Source organism: Crocodylus siamensis, chromosome 5 (assembly GCF_052110815.1).
Source record: "Crocodylus siamensis isolate JL-2025a chromosome 5, ASM5211081v1, whole genome shotgun sequence".
Classification (NCBI taxonomy): Eukaryota; Metazoa; Chordata; order Crocodylia; family Crocodylidae; genus Crocodylus; species Crocodylus siamensis.
In genome coordinates, this window is record NC_143399.1 from 48,667,140 (window position 1) to 48,685,147 (window position 18,008).

Here is an 18,008-nt window from a genome sequence, read left to right on the forward strand (position 1 = left end):
AGAAACCCCAGGGACACAGAAACTGGGACCAGGAGCCTGAGATACAGAAAGGGCTGAGGCTGAGAAAGTCAAGCAAGAACAAGTGGGACAGAGATGGAGCCCTGTAGCCAGAATAAAAGTGGCTAAAGCCAAGACGGCAAAGGCCCCTACAGGAATGTTGTCAGAATAACATCTGTAAGGCATGGGCATGGCTACAGGGGAGAACAGAGACCATGATTATTCCCTTAAGGCAGCTTGTGCTGTAAGGAATGGATAGAGCCAGCGGGCTACACCTCAGAGCTGGAGGAACAAGATGGATGCCAGCCGGGCACACAAGACAATCAATAGCAGAAGGACTAAGGCTCATTTCGGGGCCCTGGGACAGCTTCCCTAAGTATTATTAGTTGCTTCAAGGCATGGCAGGAAAGGTGAAACAGGATGGTACCCCAAAGAGTAAGAGTGGGTCTGGAGGTGCTTAGCCATCAGGGGTCATCATGGTCACTTCTGGGGCCTCAGTCCTGCTACACCAAGGAATGATTACTTAAAGCGGTCTTCAGCATGGATAATAAAAACTTATGCAGCATTTTAAAAAAGTATTAAACAGAAGCTTCTGTGTTTGGCACTTAACAGAGGATCTGAGAACTTGGTTGATGTAATCCCACATGGATGGATTGCCATCTTACTGCCATCAAACCAAAGCATGGTCCAGAACCCTGAGTCTAAGCAGCTCATCAGACCTGCACAATGAAAACTGTGCAACGTCTGCAGTCACCAGCACAGCAGAGAGTGATGTAGCTATTATCGCATCTAGCAGTTTTCAGAGCCTCAGTGACTGGATACCCATTTTCAGTTGGGTAAACTGAGTTCTGTCTTTGGCACAAGTGCAAAATGCATACCTCTGGATTCACTGCATAACACCTTCATCACTCAGCTACTTTGACCCTTAAAAATGGAGCTATGCTTGGGTTGGAAAAAATTCTAGAGGTGCTCGGGTGGCAATTTGTTTCATGTTCACAAGAAGAATTTGGATGAGATGGAGATAAATTATAAAAATCATTCGAAGCCCCATTATAGGAACTGCTGTGCAAAGCGGCAGCCAGACTTCAGAAATGATTACAAAATTGTAAAAATTCTCATTAAATGTGAAACGCAGCACAGGTATTGAGCTACTTAGAGCAGACAAGCTTTCAAGAACCCCTATAAATAGTGAAGGCCCTAGCCACAGGAAGAGGAGCCTGAATTAAATATCACTCGACTGCTCTCCATTTCTGAAACAAAATCTGACAAGTTCAAAGAAACGTGAAATGACCCCAAAATTTCCAAAAGTTTGGGGGAGAAACTCAAGATGGATGGCTGAAAGAAAAAGCCACTCGCACTGCCTTATTGGGACATTCATGATGAGTAGCAGGATTTTCAAATGCACATGAATGATTTAAAGCCACACACTGAAAGATACGCAGAAGGTAGGGCAAGGTGGCATGTAAGAGACAAATTGGTTCAGGGAGGTATGGGCTTTTGCAGGCAGTGGCCTACTTCGTCGGATGCTATGAAAGATACGATGGAATGCTGCATGAAGGGTATCTCACCTTAACACCATGAAGTAAGATGTGGAAGCACTAAGCATCAGTAGCATAGCTCAGGCAGTGCACCGACTTGGAGGGGAGGAAAAAGAGCAGCCGCTACTATGACCACACAGGTGTGCTAGTGGTACAGTAGCAGCCAGAAGTTGCTCCTGCCCCCCATGCATTGCAGCTGCCTCAAGTACCCAGCTGCTTTATGTCTCTGCTAAGCATAGTCTGTCATGTTCATCTAGGCATTGGGAAGTGTAAGGATAAAGTCTAGATCTCCTAGCCTGACAAAGCACAAGTGCTGCCATTGAAGGAAATGTCTCCAAGTGCAAAATTAGCAAGAAATGGAAGCAGAATGGAAAAAAAACCACCCTAAACCAATGAAACTACCTGCAATCCCTGCTCATACTGGCCTAAAGATGGTGCAGATTTACTGCATTAAATGGGGATCACTCTTCTTACTTTTTTATGTTGAGCTGTTGGCACAACACATCAAGTAGAAGTGTATTCATATACAGTAATTGCAGTAACAGCCATCAGATTCCAGAGGAAATCATTACTGATAAAACAGTCCATTCAGCAAGTCTCTTTGATGTGTCAGTTCCAGCATGCCACGTCAAATCTTTAACAGGCACAAAGTACAAGCAGCAAAGCCTCTTAGTAGGATTCTCTCCTGGCCAAGCAGGTGGTTCTGAACTGGCTTTGAGGTTTCTGCACCAATGGGATTTTCCTTACTGCCCTTTTTCTCCCCTTATCCATATTTTCATCTCCTGTGTCCAGCATTTCTTTCTTCTTATGCATGGGAGCTATTCCAGCCGAAGAGAGGTTAAAAGGAAACAAAAAAACAGAAGAGTTAAGAACACAGTCTTAAGGTGTCCATTGTCCAGGCTAGGAAGTACAAGAAAAATACAAAGGAAGTGAACTGAAACTTGCTTGCTCTATGTATACTAGGCTAGAGTGATCATTTGGTTCTGCTCCTGGTAGCTGTAGCAGTCACGAGGTCAGTAACTGCTGCTTCCAAGTGTAGTGGAAGAAAGGGGGTTTGATAGCAACAGACTTCTACCAACCTGGTGTGGAGTCTTGGTAGGCCCCCAGCATCCCAGAAACAAGTCCCTGGATAGCCTGGCATGGAGAACCTTCCACTCCCTATGCTATGGGCTTTTATTTCTTTATAAAAGCTCACATTGGGTGGAAGTACTGGAGATCTCAAGAGTTTGGAGCAATGTGCCAGGGACTGAAATGCTAAGGACGAGTACTTGCCAGAAAATCATTGTTCTTGGATAAGTGAATGGGAAGCTGCCACCTTGAATAATTACAGTATTGCACCTGCAAGAGCAGATGAACATCTTGGGGACTCTGCCACATTTGTACTGCTCAACCTCAATGCACGCATCAAAGCAGGGTCATGCATCCAAACCATCATGCCACCTCTGGGGCATCCCTAGTGAATTCCTTCATCTTCCACACATCATAACCGCCACATCTCCACTTACCCATGCTCCTCTGATCACATTCTGCAACTGCTCTACATTGGGTTTAATTGCTAAATTGGCATTAAAATGAAAAAATCAGAGAAAAGTTTTGAGATAGAGGCGGCATTCCTCTCCCCAGGCCCCGGTTCAAAGAAATCTCTGCTCAGGGCCGGAAAAAGAGAACATCAGACTTAATGTGCTCTCTTCTGCAATCCTCCAGCGCATAACGGCACAGCAGGGGTTGCTGGGAAACGAAGTCTTTGATGATCTTCTCTTCCCGCTGTGAAGACTAATGACTTCAAAGAGGGCATCCTGCCAAGGATGGGGCTTCCATAGAAAATCTAACTGCAGTGTAATTAGACAAGAGGAGTAAAGTTTTGCTAACTTATCTGAAAAATAGCAGCCTGCCCCTTGCCCTTTAAAATACATTCAGCTTCACTTTTGCAGAACAATTGTAAAAGGGGGCCTGCAGTAGAGTTGCTAGGGAGATTCTTGCAAGCACTGAGCAGCTGCATTTCACAGCCTGCGGCTTTGCTCTTCAGCCGGAAGTCCCACCCTTGTCACTGCCTGTGTATAAATGAAGGGCATGGCTGGGTGCGCAGGAGACTGTCTGAGGATGCCAGAGACAAGTCATACTTTGGGCCTGGATGAGCTCAGACAAGTCACTTCCTCTCTTTGTCTTCTGTTTGTCTTTCCACTCTGTCTGCCTGCTCTACTTAAGAAGCTCCGGTAGGCCAGGACTGTCTCTGACCATGAGTAGGTCTACATTACACCCCCACCACTCCCAGGGAGAACTGCTCTCTAGTGTATCCTTTCCATAAACTCCTGGCTGCATGAAACAAACAGATTAATGTGGTGGTGATGCCAGTCTCAAATGTTCAGTCTCTGGCATGCTCAGAGTGGCAGCCACGGGTGCCCCTTGTATACAGCTTCACCATCTCAGTTCCAGGTTTCATTTGTACAGGCAGAAGTGTCTGCGTGGGACGTGGTTGAAGGCAGTGCTGCAAAACAAGGTGGAGATACAGCCTCTGTATCTGCCCAGGCCATGAGCCTTAAGCTTGGTAGGCACTTCAAGGTGCCATGGAAATATCAATAACTAATAATAATGATGCAGAGCAACCAGTCCTTGTTCTTCAAGCTGTCCCATGAAATGAGAGCAAAAATCTATGCTTCAAATGATGTCTGTTTAAATTTAGAACTTAAAAGGGAGCTGCCTTAACCAGCCTGGGAGTTCACAGCTGTTCTCAACAGAAGGGAGAAGCAAGCACACCGGCTTCATTGTAAGAAGAGCTGGAAAAATGTTATGGCCGGTCATAATGGTTATGGGCACTGCATGCGTACCTAGCCAAAGGGCAATCAGCTTTTGGTTAGAAGACAACTGCTGCAACAGTCAGGAAAAAAGTTTTCCTTCGCTTACAATATTGGATAATTGGTCAGATGGATTGGATATTTTTGCCTGCCTCAGAAGTATCCATTGCTGGCTATTGCTGGAGACAGGCAATTGCAAGACTGATGTTAACTCCCCCAGCTTCATCCACATCTATCTTAGAGACTTGAATCTCATCAGTCTGGGCCAAGGGCAAAGTTATTTAATTGATATTGGCACTTGCACCTCCAGACAAGGGAAGCGCCAATGAATTTTCACAGGAAGAATGACTCTCCTAGCGCATGTGCCTTGTTTCTTCCATTGGTAATATTCTGTCTCTTTGTTTAATCACCTCCTTCTCCCCTTTTCCCGTTTCAAGACCCTCTGTGACAGACACCATGGGACTCTCTCCGGGGGTCTAACAACACTGCTCTCTGCTGCTGGATGAGTGTCATGAGGGGCTTCAAGGCCCTTACTCACCCTCCCTCAGCAGCCAAAAATAAAGAATGACACTGAAGCCAAACACCTTGTCACATGAGACAAATGGGGCTATCTTGTCAATCCAAGGGTACCTGGCTCTGGATCCTGCATCTGAGGACAGAGGTAACTGAGCCATACAACACAGGAATCAGGCCAAACTTTGAAACCAGAGAAGTGTGAGCCCGCATGAGCCAGTTTCTGGCTCCTTCAAACCTTGCCTTAGTTAGATTCACCTTCCTTGATGCCTGTAACAAGTCAGTAAGAGCCAGGCCTTCTGAAACCCAGCCTGCAATAATTCAGGTAAATACTTGCTCTTCAAACCTAATCTGTGCTTTGCTTCACTTCTGACTCTATCCCATTTGAATAATGCGATTCTGCATTTATTTTGGTTCTGAGAAGCCTAGTTCCCTGCAAGCTCCAAAACACTTTCACATGGATCTCACCCAGCTTGGCATTAGAGAACCTCACAGAGACTAAACAGCATCAATGTGAATATGTGTGTGTGTGTGGGGGGTGGGGGAAGGAAAATCCTAGGCACACAGAGGGCATATGAAGGTAAATGTGCTTCTCTTGAACAAGCAACAAGCCACAGAGTAAGAGAAAGAAGAGCTAATAGGGAATAATCACATTTGTGGGCAGAACAACATTGACAAGGTCTGAGCATGGAGAATGCAATCTGGGTAGAAGGGGGAAGGGAGCCTCCGCAAAGCAGAACAGACAGCATGTCTAGCAAATCCTGTCCAGAGGCTCTGTGAGTAGCCAAAAATTTCTGGTGGACTTATAAAGGGCTCCAAGCATGGATAAAAGAGGATCACTAAGATAGAACAGAGCAAGAGAAGATCAATTTCTTTTAGCATGCTAAATAAGAGATGGAGCATCTCTTCACCAGTACGCCGCCCCAGTGAACTCAACCTCAACCCTGCTCTGATATGCTGCACAGTCATCACCATCAAATGGCCCACGTGGGAGGAGTTTGGTGGTTCTGGTCCAGGTCTCCTGGGATGATCATCTGCAGCACAAAAGCCACCACTGCAATGAGCAACTATAGACCCCTTTGTTAGCAGCCTCCTTGGAGCACCCCAAGACTGAAGTCCTCATATGTTACTGGAGAGCAGAGATGAGTGGGCTGGGATTCCTGCCTGACAAAAGAGCATAGGCCAGGACTGGTCATTTCAAGAAGCACTGCCATCCCCCCTAATAATCTTCAATTTTCTTAAGGCAGCAATTTTCTCAACATGAGCAGAGAGGGCCTGGCTCCTCAGGTCTCCTCCCATGAGGGGAGCTGGGAGCCTGTTTTTCTCCAGCCTGCAGTTGTTTCCTGTCTCTCATGGGCTCCCAGCTGTGACCAACAGGCTTGGTAACAAGCATCCCAGAAAGATGGCAACAGACCACTGCGTAAAAAGATACCACTTGGGGAGGGAGAAGGCAAAATAGAATTGGGAAGGAGGGATCCATGTGAGGAGGGACCAGCCCTGCTAGAGGAGAAATAAGATGAAATCTGGAATAGGAGAGAAATCCAGACTCTGATAGTCAGAGGAAGAGAAAGGACAGAACCACTACAGTTGGGGACCTTTCGCCCCAAAGCAGGAAGGATGGGAAGCATCCACAAAAGGGGAGCAGAAAAGCAGAAGACCCAAAAGGGCACTAATTTATAGGATGAGAGAGGTGGACTTCTGGGTGGGGGAAGGAGTCACTACAGGGAAGATACCCAGTAAGCAGAGAAAGGCTGCAAAGGATTTGGCAAGGGGAGAGGAGGCGAAGGGAGGGGGAGAAGCCTACCATGGATGAAGGAAAGAAAATGAAGGCAAGTGTTTTCAGCAGAAAGAACAAAAGGGAATGCAACATTTCTAGAGTCCTGGCTTCTCAGCAAGCTGCCTTTGGAAGTCATTGCCCATCCTGCCAAGTTGTGTCCACACTGGGAATGCTGGTACCTGCAGAGCAACCTTGGCGAAAACCACAGTACAGATAGACTACACTATGAGACGGGGCTCACACAACCCTGGAGTGCCTGCATTAAAACCAATGTTCTGGTTGCTCTAGCTATGCCAGCACAAACTCCGCTTTCTTTTGGCTTCCGTTTCTAAAAAGTCTATAACGGGTTAATAAGTGACTAATAGTTTTGCAAGCATACGGCACACATGAGCAGCACATATGTCATAACTCAAAAGCAATTTACTGATCTGTTGGATATAGTAGCTATCTACAGACATATTCACCAACCCTTTAAACTCTCCTTACAAATGAAACCTTAATGCCCAAGTCTAGATACATCCAAAGATCATCACCAAAAGCTGTTTCAAATGGTTCATCTTTCTGCATTGCCCTTTATCACCTTGGGCCTTCCTAGAGTGGGAATTAAGATAATGCATGACTAACTGCACCAAGGAGGAACAGTCTTCACATCAAGCTGGGTACCTTTCCAAAAAGAGCCATTGTAGCACAAACACAGCATGTGGGCTTGACACAGGAATTCAGGGCAAGGTTTTTACAGCCTTCTACCAGGAAGTTGGACTAGGTCAGTGGTGCACAACCTCCAGCCTGTGGAACTGTATCATCTGGCCTGCAGGGCTCCCCACAGGTCTAGAAATTTGGCAACAGGGGAGTGGTGGCAGCATTAATTGCTTCCAAATTTCTGAACCTGTGAGAAGCTCTGCCGACTGGATGACATTAGGGGTGCACCAAAAAAAGGAAAATTAACATTATCGGCAATTGGCTTTTTTTGGCTGATAATGTCACCAATAAATGCCGTGTGCACGCACGCAAATGCAGCGCAACATGCAAGCAGCCAGGAGCGCAACCCGACAACATGGAGAGCAGCATCCGGTTGGTAAATCTGTTGTGGGTGAAGGGGCAAGGGGGGTGCAGACCAAGGCCCCTGCAGTGAGAGGGAGTGGGGCTGGTGCTGGGGCAGGCTCTGCACAGCTGGGGCAGGGCACAGGACAGAACTGCGGCTTGTCCAGGGGATGGGGGTGGTGGGGTGGCTCCTGCCACTGCAAGCACACTGGGAGGCATAGGGAGCATGTACCTCCCAGATCCATGTGTGGGGTGAGGGCAGGCTGCCACTGTGGGCTGGGGCCAGGTGTGGCACCAGGCTTTTCCTGCTGCTGAGGTTGGGTTGGGGCTGTGCTCAGGGTGAGCAGTGGTGGAGCTGGGCGAGTGGCCATGGGGGCTGCAGCCACCCCAAAATTTACCCCAAAACTGGCTGCCCCCAACCCCAGTCCACAGCAGCAGTCCACTCTCACCCCATGCATGGATCCAGGTGGCACATGCCCCCCATGTCGTCCCGGGGTGTGTGCAGCAGCAGAAGCCCCACCCCCCATCCCTGGATGAGCTGAAGCTCTGCCCCATACCCCATCCTGCCCCAGCTGTGCAGCGCCTGCCCCAGCACCAGCCCCACTCCCTCTCTCACCACAGGGACCTTGGTCTGCCCTGTCCATGCCCTTTCCTTCCCCGACAACAAACTTACCAGCTGGATGCTGCTCTGCATGCTGCCGGGCTGCATAATGACAATTGGATTGGAATCAGCCAATATGGCTTGTTAAAAATCAGCCAACAGTATCAGCCCAAAAAAATCTCTATCAGTGCACCCCTAGATAACATGGCCCTGCCCTAAGCACACTGGGCTGCTGCACAGCCAGATCTGGGTACATGGGATGGGGCCAGCGTACAGCTGGATCTGAGCACATGGGATCAGGCCAGCGCACAATGATATCTGGTGCAGCAGCACCCCACTTGCTGATCCTGCACAGGATCCAGCCTGTCAAATGATCCCATGCCACTCATCCAAGCCCATGGGGTTGGAAGGTTGGGCACCACAGACCCAGATGATTGTAAGAGCTACTACTAGTCTCAAGACCTTTGAAATGGAGCTGTATGGAAAGTAGGGCCTAGATGCTTTTATTACTTTATTTACCAAACAGTGTATGGCTTCCATGCCAGAACAAAGTAGTAGTACTAGAAAAAGACCCAATTCTTAAAGAGAGCTTCCCAAAACCACCCATCCTGGCTTTTAATGAGCACCGAACCTCGCTAACCCTCATCACCAGAAGCAAACTTCCTACAGCCCAAAACACACCAAATGGATCTAGACCATGCCATGACAAGAAATGTAAAACCTGACAACAATATCTCCACCACTCCCACAATTACTACACCCCACAACAGAGCCATCAGCTTTCCTGGATCTTACAGCTCCAGACATGTAATACATCTCATTCAATGCAGTAAATGCCCTGATGGAAAATACATAGGAGAGACCAAACAACAACTGCGCACCAGAATGAACGCACACTGGAAATCTATCAAAGACAAAAATACCCAATTACCCACATTTCTCACAAGAAAACCACTCTCTCTACAATCTCTCAGTTCTAATCTTCAAAGGGAATTTACAAGACACCTTTCACAAATGAGCCTATAAGCTTCACTTCATCAACCTACTGGATACAAAAAATTATGGACTAAATATAGACCTTGGATTTATGACACATTATAACCTGCCTAAGACCTGACTCCCCAGGTACCTCTCCACTATTTGCCAGTTATATTCATTCCCCAACCCCCTCCCTTCCACCTCCCTTCCTCCCGCTCAATCTCCTATTTACATTGACTCCAATTTACATTGTCACCGACTTTCTTGCATACATACCAGCCTCTGGCTTCTTTTCTATTCATTCCATCTAGGAAGGGCACAGACCAACTGCAGATGCTTCCTCAGCCTGATGAAGGGTGTATGTGTCCGAAGGCTTGCAAAAAATAATTCTTTCCAACTATTTGAGTTGGTCTAATAAACAATATCAGATTTACCCAAAAAACCTTGTTCACCTATGTCCTTAAACCAACTCTGCAACAACCTACACCACTAGAACAGAGTAGTAGAACATTTCAGGTGATCAGCTATGGCTTCAGAAACACAAATTTCAGACCCATTTGAAACTTTTGCTGAAGGTTGCTCATAGCACCCATAAGAACCACATGCCCATAGCTCCAGATGGTCTATTCAAGCTGGATGTCTGGCTTGCAATACATTGCCTTGTATACGGTTCACTATAGAACAGGTGTGCCTCAATCATGCTATGGGCAACTAAGCTTGTGAGGACCTTCACCTTGGTTCCCATGACATTTCTGATGCTTACGCAAGAACAAGATATTACCTCCTTACATCAAAGCTTTTTGGCATAACTTTAAAATTGGAAAGCATATTTGAGGGTTTTGGCCCCACATTTATGCAAATATACTGAAACACAATACATCTGCAATCCTTTTACATCAAAAAGATGTGAACAGATATGAACAATGAATGGGCACAAGGAGTAATTGAAAAACAACAGCAGAAAGGCGATAGTGACAGACGTGATGAAACCTGGGAAGACTCCCAAGGCAAGGACGGACACACACACACACACACACACACACACACGCACGCACAGAGTATGGGAGAGGGGATGAGTGACAGAATTAGGACCTGGTTGCACGTCACATTTAGGACATGCTAACTGCACTAAAAATGCTAGTGTCTGAGCATTTGAGCAACAAAACACATGCCAAGTGCCATCCTAGGGTAGCAAAGTGAGGGCTTTTCTGGCAGGGAGTATTTCCAGATTGTATTACCTGACAAACAGGTCTCACGAGGTATGCAGGAGCAACACTGAGCAGAGAGAGAAGTAATCCAGGTATGAATGCTGGCACCAGAATCATTCCTCTCCTCTGAGAGGATTTATCTGCCATCTAGCAGTACAGCAATAAGTGAAGGTTAGCTAAAAACATGTGCGAGTTTTTACTAGCTGGGGCCTGTCTGGGGACCTGGACTCCCTTTCTGCACTGCCACATTATATCAAGACCTGTGAGGATGGCTCACACCTTTTATTTTTTGGTGGGCCCTGTATAACGGTGGCCATCTTCTTCTGAGGGAGAAAAGGAGCGTGCCTTATACATTTATTCATCCAGGAATGACTGAAAGAATAGAACTGAGGCATACAAACTAGAGTGTCAGCTGCTGCATTTTGAGGGAGCTGTGGCAATTATCCACTAGTTGAGGACCTGGTGCCTTCCTACCCAAAGGTAATTCCCTCATTCCCAAATCAGACATTGTTGGACCAAAAACTGAGGCTGCTTCCAAAAACAGAAATGAGTGCATTCAGAAAATGGGGACTTCTCATTGAAACAAGGAAATTTGGGTCTGAAAACCATGGCAACTTTCAGTTTAGCTTATCAGTACTTAAAAGATGCACTGCAAACAGCATCTGTCTCATCTTTTCCCACATGATTCAAGAGTCTAATTCAACCAATTTTCAACATGCTTAGGCAGCGCTCAATACACTGAAAATTCTGCTCTTAATTTGGACCTGCCCGGAGCAGCATCCATTGCTGCTGCAAGATGCCCACATCAGCGTATCTGAAAATAGGACTCTCTTAGCTCTGATGTAACGGGATGTAGGTAATCAGCCCAGCCTTGCTCTCGGCACTGCTGCTCTGCAAAGCACTCCTTCTCTGTGAGTATTTGCATTGCAAGTTATTTTTCCTCAGACTCATTAGTTTGCATTTTACTTGGCTGCATCTCATTTTGTTATTTTCTAGACCATGGTTCGAGTCTCTCCAGGCCTCTTTATATTATTTCTGCCTGGTATCTGAAAGACCTGGTATCATTTGCAAATAAAATTACTGTGAGTCACTGAAAGCTGAGCTAGACAGGAGAGGATGGCCTTGCCGTTGTGGCACAATACAGAGCTCCGGAGATCAGGGAGCAGTTTCCAAGATAGCTACTGTATCCCTGCATTACCTTGAATAGTCACAGAAAGAAAAACTGAGTCACACAGGTACTATGCAGGTGAAGCTGTAACGACTTCACAGCTTCCTGGAACCCTACAGCAGCAGTAGGGGTGGATCTCAGAGCCGTCAGCCCCCACTACGCGCATGGCTACCACTTGGATTAAGAGAGCCACGATACTGGGCAGTATCCTGATCTTCTCTCTAGGCTTTGTGTTAACACTAGAGGGCAATGTATCCACACAAACGAGCCTTTAGAGCCAGGACAAAATTCATTCAGAATTCAAATTTAGCTACAGACTCAGTACTGATGGGAGGAGCTGGAGGTGCTGGGCACACAGGCTTTGGCTCACAGCTAGCGGAGGAGAACCTTAGGCAGGAAAACAGTGCTGTTTGTATTCAGCAGAGGGTATTAGGTTCACATCTTCACTAGTGAGGCCAAAGCAATCCTCCCTTCCCTCTCGCTCTAGGATGTTAGGAGGCTTAAGTATCAAGCACACTGATGAAAGACATTTTGATTATTATGGTTAGATAAAAGCATAAAGTCCAGTCAGAACAACAAACCCAGCCACTGGCCCTTGCCCCTAAACTTAGAGCATCATTGCTGCTATTGCCTGTTATTTAAGGTTTATTTTGGTCCACTTGATGGTACACAGCAATCTATACACCCCCTGAGTCCACAGCCATAAATTATGCCCAGTGTCCACCCTTCAATTTAAAACTGCAGTCCTGAATCCTTAGCTTTCATTTAAAACTTGTATTTTTCTAGCACGTGGGATTGTGAATGTAACATTCCAAAACAAAGCAAGCACAAAACCGTAGGATCCTGGATGATGGATGAGAGTGCTAAGGTGTCGGCTGCCCCTATTAACCCAGTGGCTGTTTGCTCTGAAACCTAACAATGATAATTTAAATAATCAGTCTTATTCACTGCTGATCATTTTCACACAAATATCTAGCCAATGTGCCAATCTCTCAAAGTGTCTCCCATTTCTTCCTGGCTGCCAGCTGTTCTTGAGCCAGCTAACAACTTCTACAATGCAGCCTAAAGCTTTGTGGCATGCTGAAAATTAACGGGTACCATAAAACACATCACATAAGATCTTCAGCTGGTATAAACTGGCACTGGCTCAGGATCTCGCCCATTGAGCATAACATAAGCATGAAGAGCAGACCGAATTCTATACTGAATGGATCATTCATTTCCACATTTAATTCAATAAAGAGCTGCTTTCCCTCACCACACATTTACACTTTTGCAGTATTTCTACTCTGCTGGTCACCAGAAACCAAAAGGCCCTTGCAGCAAAATTTAAACCCAGCTTGCTCCAGAGTACTCTTCTCCAGTGTAATTTTAGTTCATTTTTCAATGAAAAGTGCACTCCCTTAACCCACCACATGTATCCAAAAAGATCTACTCTCTATAAAGCCCACCTTCCCATGGAAGTTAGTCTGTAAATAGCCTTATAAAGCTGGCAATCATTGACCCAAAATAAAGTAACCTCAGAAAACTCTGGCCAAGTTGTCCTCTTTGTTCTCCTCCAGTAACCAGACTCCATTAAGGAGCCTCAGTCTGCAGTTTCCTGGCCCTTTGGCTCGAGCAGCTGAGGTTCACTGCTGTTCATTTCCCCCCCAAGACAACTTTTCCATAAGGACACCATAGCTGGGATTGGTTGTGCAGTCAGGAGATTCTTGCTGTTCGTGATGATGGGACTTACCCCTGGTTTGTGCCCCACTCGTTCCGGATACAGAGATGTTTGTGCACAGGGTCCTTCATGTAACCTTCATAGCAAAGGCACTCACCTAAGAACAAGAAAAAGGACATAAGGGAGTATGAATGGTACCAGCTGCTGCTGGAGGCAGGATGCTGAACTAGATGAACCAAGGGTCTGATCTTCTCCTCCTAATCAAACCAGCTAAGGAGAACCCCAGGCTGAGGTGGCACTCACAATAGACAGGTTCCCTGTGTCAGGAAAATCTGAAGGACAAAGAGCACAGATTACCTTCATCCCTGCCCTGGGATCAACAGCAGGTGCCACAACACTGAAGGAGATGAATCATCACTCTCATCAGAGGATCACCTTTCCTTTCCCCAGAAATTACCACGGCAGTCAGTGTCAGTCCCCAACTCCTGCTTTAAAGGCGGGTAGCTCTACACAAACAGCAAATCTTCCATGCTTAGTAGCTCTTTTGTCCTCACCAGCTCAGAGACCGTTTCTTCAAGAGGGAGAACCAGCAAATGTCACAAATAGTAGTGCAGCAAAAAAAAAGCTTGCTTGCTCGCTCACTTGCTTGCACACACACACTTGAATATAGTATTAAGAAAATTACATAATGATTGCAAACAGGAGGGCTATTTAATCTCTCATGTTTGAGCTACAGCCAGAGGGGCTGTGTCAAGGAACAAGAGAGAAGATGGGCATAAGTGGAAATGCATACAAATGGTGAGCATCCTTTTGTGGGCAGCATGCAACCATCGCAAAGCCAATGACAAAGGACAGCTGAACCACTGTACTGCCTACTCTCCTCCTTTCCCTGCCCTCTTTGAAGCATTCCCCAGGGCAACAGGAAGCGCATAGTCCTTTCACTCCCTTGAGAATCTGGGTTGTCATTCTGACTCCAATATATGCTGCACAAAGAGGTGAAGTCCCTTACTCCCTTCCTGGCTTCTGTCCTGAGCCATGTACTAGGCTGACTGGACTCTTGGTTAATTAATATTTACAAACTGGTTTAACTCCCAGTCCAGCAAAACATTTAAGTACACACTTAACTGTAAGGACTGTGATGGGATTACTTACAGGCCCAAAGCCACGGATGTGTTTAAATGCTTTACTAAAAGAAAATGCTACGGACAATGTAACGATGGAGGAATTTAATGTACACATGGCAGGGAAACAAACAGTTAAGAGTAAAGTTGTCTTTGATCAAATTAAGATTGTGTATGTAATGACTGCTGATTGGGCTTACACATGTATATCTTATATTACAACATACCTTATATGATCCTGTGACAGTAACTCTGGGAATATTTGGCTAACATTTTCAAATGTTAGACACTTAAGTTAGATTCCTAAATTGACATTTAGACACTCTGTCTAACAGCCTGCCTTACATGACTGGTTTGCGGCTGTCTAGTGCTTTTGAAAACAATCAAGCTATTGCTTAGGAACCCAGGTATGGATTTATGAGCCTACCTTTAGACATCCCAGTCGTGGCCAGCTTTCTGATTCTGGTGCAATACTAATGCTACTATTTTCTTCCCACTGGATTTATTTTAAAGGAAAGTAAAATGCCTGATTGATGGCACACTAAAATAAAGAACGGACTGTACAAAATTCTATTTCACTCATAAGCTTTCCATGATTCCTTATTTCCATTCACTCCTCAAATACTATAAGGGTCAGGTAACCTTGAATGGTGTCACTACGTCCACTACCTGGATAAAAGCAACTCCATGCAAAAGTCTACTAGATGGCTACCATCTTGGCTGGGACTGTGGACTGGAACCGGAGGTGCAAGGGGTCAGGGAAGCAGTTACAGTTGGCACTAAAGATGACCTACAGCTAGGAGGTATAATAGGTGCTTCTTCTCTGTGAATGGAGTGCAGAGGAAACTACCCAACAAACAATGAGTGCCACGAATGGAAGATGTGCATGTCCTTGAATTCCCACTTCAGCTACAAGAGGTCAACTTCATCCCTTGTTCCTGGCTGAATCTGAAACACCAGAGTCTTTGTGGGAAGGACGGCTGCAGTATGAGTTTGGGGCAAAGGTTCTCCCTGGATACTCCATCAGAATCAGTTCACATATCCCTGCTTTTAGATGGCTAATTGCAGCACAAACTTACTCTGAGTCAGTTTGCTCTGGGTATAAGTTAGGCAGCAGAGAGTATAGTCCAGAGTCAATACTGTCCAAAGAGTATGAAGTCATAAGGACAAAGCAACGTCTTGCTATTAAAGGGCCATGCACCTATAAGATATATATGTAAAGCCTCTTAATTTTACTCCCCCACCTTGTAACGGATGTCTAATGCTTCCCCAAGCAAGGAGTGTTGGAGGGGCTGCATCTGCTGTGACAGATGGTTGTGAATGCATGGAACGCTGATTCTGTAGCAAGCAGAGGCATCCAACAGGGAAGTGAGTCGTAACTGTAAAGACAGGAAGAGTCCAAGACAGCCTGCAGGTACAAACTGAACAGACAGCAGAGACTGCTCTGTATTTGATAGTGGTTTAAGCTTGGAGCAGCAACAGCAAACTCACTGAAATTGTGTTGGGTGTGCATCAGCGCAGTGTTTGCCTGACTGTCTACAAAAAGGAGATGATGCTTTGCAGTTGAGAGACTGGTTAAGAACTCAGAAGACTAGGGTTCATTTCCTGGCTCTGCCACAGACTTCTCATGTGACCTTGAGCAAGTCACTTAGCCTCTGTGTCCTTCAATTCCTGACCTGTAGAACTGAGACAAGACACCTCCTCTCTTTTCTAGATTTCAGTTGTAAGGGGCTGGGGGTGTACCACGTACCGTGGGACCCCGAACCCCGGATGTCCCCTGGAGAGGAGGGGTACGCGGTGGACCGTCTCGCTTCGCCGCTCTCGCCTGCCACGACTTGATGGAAATTATGGGGGTTCACCCTTGCCAGGAAGCTGGCGGTCCACGTGAGGTACGGTACCTCCAAGGTCCAGGGGTCCTGAGGGCTCCTCCTCCCCTACACCCTCGCCCGGTCCTCCGAGAGGGGAGCCTCTGTGAGGGGCTCCCTTGTTAGAGTCCCAGTCCAGCGGGAAAAGGGGGGGTTCCTCCCTCCGGCTGGACCCTCACTAGTGTCCCCACGGCACCTATTCCCCCTGGTGCCGCTGGCTCCTACAGTCCTGGGTTATCACAACCCCCGTATGTAAGTCTCCCGCAAGGTGGGGTTCATACGGCCGGCCTTCCCCGCCCGCGGGTCATCTTCCGCGACCAAGAGTCCCGAAGTCTCTGGATAAGGGTTCCCCCGTCAGCGGCCCCCTTCCCAGTTGCCCTCGGGGTCTGGGTTACCTTCGAGTCCTCGGGGCCCCCTGTTGTCGCTGGCTCTGCTGTTTCCGGCGTCACGGGTCCCTCTAGGGTCGTGTGGGGCTTCACCGCCCTCCGGGACGCCGCCGCTATCCCTCGCCGAGGTGCTCCCGGCTCCGCCGCTGCCGGCTGCTCCGCTGCTGGCCTCTGCCGCGGTGCTCCCGGCTCCGCCGCTGCTGGCTGCTCCGCTGCCGGCTCCTGCCGCGGTGCTCCCGGCTCCACCGCTGCCGGCTGATCTGCTGCCGGCTCCTGCCGCGGTGCTCCCGGCTCCGCCGCTGCCGGCTGCTCCGCTGCTGGCCTCTGCTGCGGTGCTCCCAGCTCCGCCGCTGCCGGCTGCTCTGCTGCCGGCTCCTGCCGCGGTGCTCCCGGCTCCGCCGCTGCCAGCTGCTCCACTGCCGGCCTCTGCTGCGGTGCTCCCAGCTCCGCCGCTCCTCGACTCACTGTCTCCGGATCCGCGGCTCCTGGATCCGCTGCCGCCGACTCCAGCCGCGTGCCTCCCGGCCACACCGCACGCGGCTCTCCGGCTCCTGCAACAGGCTCCGGGTGGAGCCTCCCCTCCTCTCTGCGGGTAGGCGTTTCCCCTTTATACTTCCGCGCCGGTCTCGCGCCCGCGCGGTTCAGGTTCCGGAAACCATTAAGTTCCCCGCCGGGTTTCCGGGTCCGGGCCCGGAAATGGGGCGGAACTCCGGGGTTGGTCTCTTGGGCCGGGCCCCGCGGGGTCCTGGCCCCCTCACATCAGTCTAGATTTAGACTGCGTCTTTGGGGGATGGGCTGCTCCCCACATACACCTGGCATAACAGAGCCCCTGATATTGGCTGGAGATTCTACAGACCAGTGCATTATCATCAGCAACAACAACAAAGGAGGAGGCTGATTTCTACCTGCTGCTATTCCCAGTGGGGGTTGCTCCAGCATAAGTGAGAGGACAGTAATTTATTGATCTGAATATGGGGAGAAAGGTTGTGGATAGCATAGCATGTCAAGAAAGAGATATGGAGATGTGACCAGTGCTTGAAAATGGAAACTTGCATCTTTGCTGCATGGATCAAACCCAACCCCAGTCAACCACTCCCAAGAGTCAGGGGAGCACTGAGCATATTTCTCAGTGTTTCCCTGAAATAAGGTGATGAGCAACATCCTACTCCTGGTGTGCCTGGGCGCAGCTTGCTCAGAGGGAATGAGGCTGAACTCCCATCAGCCCAAGAAGAGCTTCTCTCAACCTGGGAGCAAGTTGCAGTAAGGTGAAGCTAAGGCCACCCCTGCTTGTCCATGGATGAAGAGAAGGCTTCAATCTCCAGACAGAACAATCCCCAGCACAATATTTACTCAGGACTCT

General features: G+C 47.8%; 1 protein-coding gene across 7 annotated transcripts in view; it reads right to left on the minus strand.

Moving 5' to 3' along the window:
* The window catches only part of ASTN1 (astrotactin 1), a 278,304-nt gene that overhangs the window by 140,428 nt on the left and 119,868 nt on the right, over positions 1-18,008 (minus strand). For all 7 annotated transcript variants that reach the window (XR_016442322.1, XR_016442321.1, XR_016442320.1 and 4 more), the window contains exon 8: positions 13,349-13,433. Coding sequence is in view for 3 of the 7 variants with exons in the window: in XM_090047144.1 (XP_089903270.1) it covers positions 13,349-13,433 (85 nt within the window). In the remaining 4 variants the exon portion in view is untranslated. The remainder of the gene's footprint in view (positions 1-13,348; positions 13,434-18,008) is intronic.